Source organism: Salvia hispanica, chromosome 4 (assembly GCF_029641045.1).
Source record: "Salvia hispanica isolate PSC_SH4W2 chromosome 4, Shi_PSC_v1, whole genome shotgun sequence".
In the NCBI taxonomy this organism is placed as follows: domain Eukaryota; kingdom Viridiplantae; phylum Streptophyta; class Magnoliopsida; order Lamiales; family Lamiaceae; genus Salvia; species Salvia hispanica.
Window position 1 is genome coordinate 15,279,839 of NC_142695.1, and position 6,000 is coordinate 15,285,838.

Genomic DNA, 6,000 nt, shown 5'->3' on the forward strand with positions numbered 1-6,000 from the left:
TTTTCATTTTAGTCCGTCCACGAATAGGAATCTCTGTTCACTTTTACTATAAACGGTAATAGGACATCACCTTCCACTAACTCATTTCCCTCACATTTCATTTACAGTAATATATATACAAGTGTGGATCTTTATATATGCCACCTTTACTTAACATGGTTTATTTGACGGGAAATAAATCTGGCAACGATTGCTTGAAAAATGTATTATGAGAATATGATTTCTAATATTTTTACTTTTTCGTGTTTAAAAATTATCAATATTTTAAATTTTAAATTATGAATTATTATTATTATTATTATTATATAATTATTATACTATTATTTTATTATAAATTAATAACTAACAATGTTAATTAAATTTGAAAATTATAAACCATTGTCAATTATAATATCAATAAATAACTATACAAATAATACCAAGAAAAAGTTGGGAATCATAATCCCACAAAATTGTACAACTATTTCCCTTATTTTTGGAATTCTAATTGTGTTTGAATTTGATTAAAAATCAATATAAACAGCAAATTCTAAAATTTAAGGAATCAGATTGCATTCCATATATAATCCTGCTAAACTAACATGCAAATTCTTAACTCTAAATCAAAATAATTTTCCTATTTATTTGAAAGTGAATAGTTGAATAAGACGTACTCCGTATTTATCACCCGCAATACCACTATAAATAAAAAGTACTCCCCATCATTCTCCTCTATACCTTAACAAGAACAAAAATCTCAAACTCTAAAACAACAATGTCTTCCAGTCTCAACATCGTTTTCATAAGCTTCATCTTAGTCTTGGTCTCAACCTCCCACGCCGCCTCTTCATCCCCTTTAATTAAGGAAGTCTGCGACAAAGTCAGAAAAAATTACGCCCGTAAAATGTGCGACGAAACACTTGAATCAGAACCAAGAGTAGCTTCGGCAACAAACATGTACAATCTCACCGTCGAAATCATGAAATCGGGAATCTCGAGGTCGAATCGCACACGCTGCCACATCGAAATCCTACTGAAGGAGAATAGCACAAATCCAAAAACGGAGGAAGCACTCAAACAATGCAAAGAGTCGTATGATTGGTCAATAGGGTCAACCCGCAGTGCCCTAGGCGAAACAGAAGAGGGAGAGTACCAAATGGCGTCGTATGATCTTCTTCTGTCTGCTACGGACTGCCTCCGGGATTGCAAAAAAGTTGTGGCCTCCAAAGTAATTAATGACAAAATTATTGTACGAGGTAACGAACTAGCGGTAATATTCGGACTCTCCGCATTTCTGGCCATTGATCTCATCCCAACCAACTAGGGAGGGGGCTGTTTGGTAGTTAGTTTTACGTATTTTATCGTGTTTTACTGTTTTTAGATGACTGCTTCAATAAACCATGATCAATAATACTAGTAATTTTGTTGATTGGAAATTATGTATTGTTCGTTATAACCAAATTACTACTTTCCGTTCGAAATGGAGTACTAATATTTTCTAAATTCATGCATAAATATCACACTATTTTACTAATTGGTTACAGATTTAAGAATGTGTACCTATTACATGTTCTCAAAATGCATTATGCATTACACTTATTTTAAGAAGGAAAAAATGGCCTATTTTCGGAACCTATTTCAAGAATTTCGCCAATAGATCTCATCCGATATGAATCATCTGTAAGTATATGTACTGAAACCAACCTAACATATCGATCTTATAATCTAAATTGATGGTCTTGATAGATTTTTATGTAGCCATTTTAATTATTGATGTGGCAATTCAGGACCATAGTAAATTATTATCGGTGGCCCGAAAACAGTCCTAGTTGAGGTGCTATAGAGTTTGAAATACGAATGATAAAATACATTTTTCTTATTTCTTAATGAATAATGATCTCGCTGGTCCAAAAACAGCCCTAGTTGAGGTGCTAGGGTTTGAAATACGAAAGAAAATATATATTTTTTCTTGTTTCTCAATGAATAATGATCTACATAGATGTCTAATTTTCACTAACTCGTCTTTTAACAATATTTTTTATTTTGGTCGTTCCTTAAAAATGGAACTTTCTATACTTCTTCCTATCTAATGAGAATGGACTGGCTCGATCAACTAATAATACTTCAATCATATTTTCTATCTCTCTTATTTTATCAATTATTCATTAAAACTCAAGTTGTTTCAAAAGTTACAATATTTCAAAGATGGAGGTGGTAAGAATACTAGTATCTAATTAACAAGATAAAGATAAAGATTACACAAAGATATTGGACTAAAATAAAAATATATGTTAAATCAAATCAAACGAAGAAGATATATTGGAGATTATTATGCTGCTAAATTTTGATGCAATATTGGGTGAGATTTGTTGGCTCGAGGGACCTATCTTATATCTATCGTTAAGCAATTTTAACATCATCTGAAACACGTCAAATATACAAATTACGTATAAAACTTAGATTCATAGATATTGTGCGTGACAAATCATATCATCTGAAACACGTCAAATATACAAATTACGTATAAAACTTAGATTCATAGATATTGTGCGTGACAAATCATTTAAATTTGTAGTAGGAGTAGTATATTTTAATCGGACGAGACAGGCAGGATAAATTGTTTTATAGTAGCAATTACTTAGCGTTTGCTTGTGCTATCGTTTTTTATGTTTCCAAATTAAATGTTTATTCAGAGGACCTTGCAACATGAAAACAAATTTTTGGCGTGTTCAAGTTTTTTTCAAGTTAGTTACTTGTTAGTTTCATAAACAAAGAAAAGCATGTCATAAAGAATCAAATTGCATCATATCAAATATCATACCCTTATTTAAGGATATCTGTTAGTTTCATAAACATAGAAATGCATGCCGTCTTAAGAAACAATTAACAGTGACAAGAAAAGAATAAAGAATATCTTGAGCGGGACACATGTCATTAGTAAATTACAGTATTAGTATGAATTGATGATAGAGCTGAATCAGACTATTTCAACTTTTGAATTGATGATAAATTAATTACAGCAGGAGGAGTAGTAGTAGTAGAATTTGATAGCTCGAATGGAAATTGATCAAATAAAGCACACAAGTGACACAACTATTAATTGAGTTGTTAACCAATAAATTAGTGTTACAAGTGAAATATATTCGATGAGAGAGATGTTTATTTGGTTTAAATAATTTGCAAAATTTAATACTACAGTTTGCAAAAATGATAAGTTTTCTGCCCTCCAACGGTCCGGTTCAGTGGTTCACATCAGTAACATAACGGTGATTTTAAATGGTGAATCGAATCGGACTATTTGCCTGTTTGTGGTAGGAATGGATAGTCATGTCTGATTTTTTTTTAAAACATATTGTCTCCCATATATCTACTGTTTTGTAAAAGGCTTCTCAATATTCTCTAATTCTAACACCAATTACAAACAAGTCATAAAAAAAAGGTGAGAGGCCTAGAAATTCCACTCATGATCATCTACCCACAAAATTCTTTACATGCGACAACAACTCATGAAGTCGCGTTTGAGCCAATTGCGACTTATTCAGAATCTGAAAAGCATGCCCAACGCCTTTACTCACCACTTGCTCCACCCTCACCCCTTCCCTCGCCAATCCGCCGCAAAATTCCAAATTCCGATCCCTCAATATATCCGCCTCCGCCACGCAAACCAACACCGCCGCCCCCGCCCGCCGCATCTCCCCCGCCGATCCCGCCGCACTGCACCACGGGTGGTCGCGCCCCGCCCCCGCCGGCAGCGCCATCCGCCAGTACGCGTCCGACGCCGCCACCGTCAGCGCCGCCGCCGGCCGCGCCGCGCACATCTCCGACCGCGTCCGCGCCTCGCCGCCGAAAAACGGCTGTATCAACACCAAACCCCTGACTCCGACGCCGGCTGAATTCGCCCTCAGCCCCACATTATAAGCGATGTTCGCGCCGGCGCTGTCGCCGCCGAGGAAGAATCGAGAGAAATCGCATCTTCCGGCCCACCACTCGCCGGCGAACTCCTGCTGCTTGGCCCAGACCGCCGCCTTGACGCCGTCGTCGTAGGCGGCGGGGAGGGGGTGCTCCGGCGCCAGCCTGTAGTTGACGGAGACAACGGCGCAGGCGGCTCTGGCGGCGAGCTTGGGGAGAAGTTCGTGGTAGCAGCTCCAGGATGCGGAGCCGACGCAGAATCCGCCGCCGTGGAAGTAGAGGAGCAAGGGCAGTTTGTTGGCGGCGGTTGGGACGTAGATGCGTGCCCAGAGATGGGTGTACTGGTCGATGATCGCCTCGCGGCAAGTGACCCCGAGGTCAGGGGCCAATGAGCACCCGACATTTGGCACGATTTCGGGGCGCTCCACGTGGCCGTCGTTGTATACCTTAATGAGGCCCTCAATTTCCTCAACTACTTGGGGAGCTTTGCTTTTCATTTGGAGTCTGCTCAGATTTGTGCCCATTGTCATCGCAGACATTTGAATAGTAATTTATTATTCTATATAGTATCTATATCTATGGATGCTTTGTTGAGGACAAATTTGGGGTTGGAGTAGGTTGTATTTATAGAGAGTGAGAGACAAGTTGACGGAGGAAAAGATAAGGTTGGAAGTCGCGCATATATCTAATCCTCACAATTTGGACATAATGCATTGGTTATTTTGAAGTTATCATGTTTGTGTACTTGCAATATTATTGGGCTGTGTTGTTACCGGATCGTTAATGTGTTGTGGCGGCACAAATTAGATCGCGTTTGTGATTGTGTCGGGTGGTGTTGTTACTGGATCGTTATTGTGTCGTGGAAGCATAAATTATGTCGTGTTTGTGACCGTATGAGTCAAGCTATGTTCATGTTTCTGTTGAGGGTTTTTCTTTTCGTACCATTTTCGAGTTTAGCCTATGCTATCGTATCTACACGATAACGACCTGGCACATTACTTTTCGGTACAATTATTGCATGAGATTTTGATATTTGACCGTAGAATATAGGAGTATGAACATAAGTGTATCAGGAGTATATGAGAAATATACATTTGGAAAGAGTCGTGTGAACAAGGTTGTAACTTGTATTTTGATTTGAATAAGCCTTTCTTTCACCATTTCTATGCAGTTATATAAGTATTCAATTATCAAACAACTAATTAAGACAATATCTGATTATAATATTTAGTTTTTATATAAGTGCGGCTATTTGGAAAGTCGTACAAAATATTTAAATCAAGAAGACGTTAAAATTTAACTAAAATAATTCTAAGTCAATTGATATTAATGCTACTAGCTACTTAATCAGTAGCAATTTGATATATGTATTATTTATAAATATACTTATGCGGAAAAAACTTACTACTAATATTTAGGAGTAGTATTTGTTGAGGAGTATTCTAGTGAGAACTGAAAATCATATTATTCTTTAATACTGCATAATTATTAGTCGTCATACTCCATCAATATTGATATTGAGTCAAAAATCGATATGTTTTGTGATGATACCAAGTAATATCAATGTATTTAAGAACTACTCCCTCCGTCCCGGATAATTCGGGTCACTTTGACCGGGGCACGGGTTTTAAGAATTGTAATGAAAAGTGGGTTGAAAAAGTTAGTGGAATGTGGGTCCTACCTTTATATATTAGTTTTATAATAAAGTGTGAGTAGGAATGAGTCAGTGGAATATGGGGTCCACTACAAAAAATGGTAAAAGTGAAGTGAGACAAATTATGTGGGACGGACCAAAATGGAAAACTGAGACGAATTATCCAGGACGGAAGGAGTAATAGTTTTGTGTTCTGATTTTAAGAAAAGTTTCAGTAAAATCTTTTAAAATGATAACTTTGAGAAGTGAAAAATCATACTTCAATTTTCTGATACGTTAATATCAGTTACTAATATTGAGTTAGAAACTATATTCATTAATAATAAACTAATATTAGTTTAAAATCTTAATTATATATTTTGTGATGTTAAATGTATTTGCGAACAGATTTTGTATTTTGAGTGTAAAAGAAATTCAGTCAATGATCCATCTCTACTAAAATTATTATAAAAATGCAG

At 36.4% G+C, this 6,000-nt stretch overlaps 1 protein-coding gene across 1 annotated transcript; it reads right to left on the reverse strand.

The window, feature by feature from the left end:
• Positions 1 to 3,177: 3,177 nt before the first annotated feature.
• Positions 3,178 to 4,476, reverse strand: LOC125193353 (putative carboxylesterase 6). The gene has a single exon (XM_048091126.2). It carries the CDS (start codon positions 4,425 to 4,427, stop codon positions 3,447 to 3,449), a length of 981 nt encoding a protein of 326 aa, XP_047947083.2. The 5' UTR covers positions 4,428 to 4,476; the 3' UTR covers positions 3,178 to 3,446.
• Between the last annotated feature and the right edge of the window lie 1,524 nt (positions 4,477 to 6,000).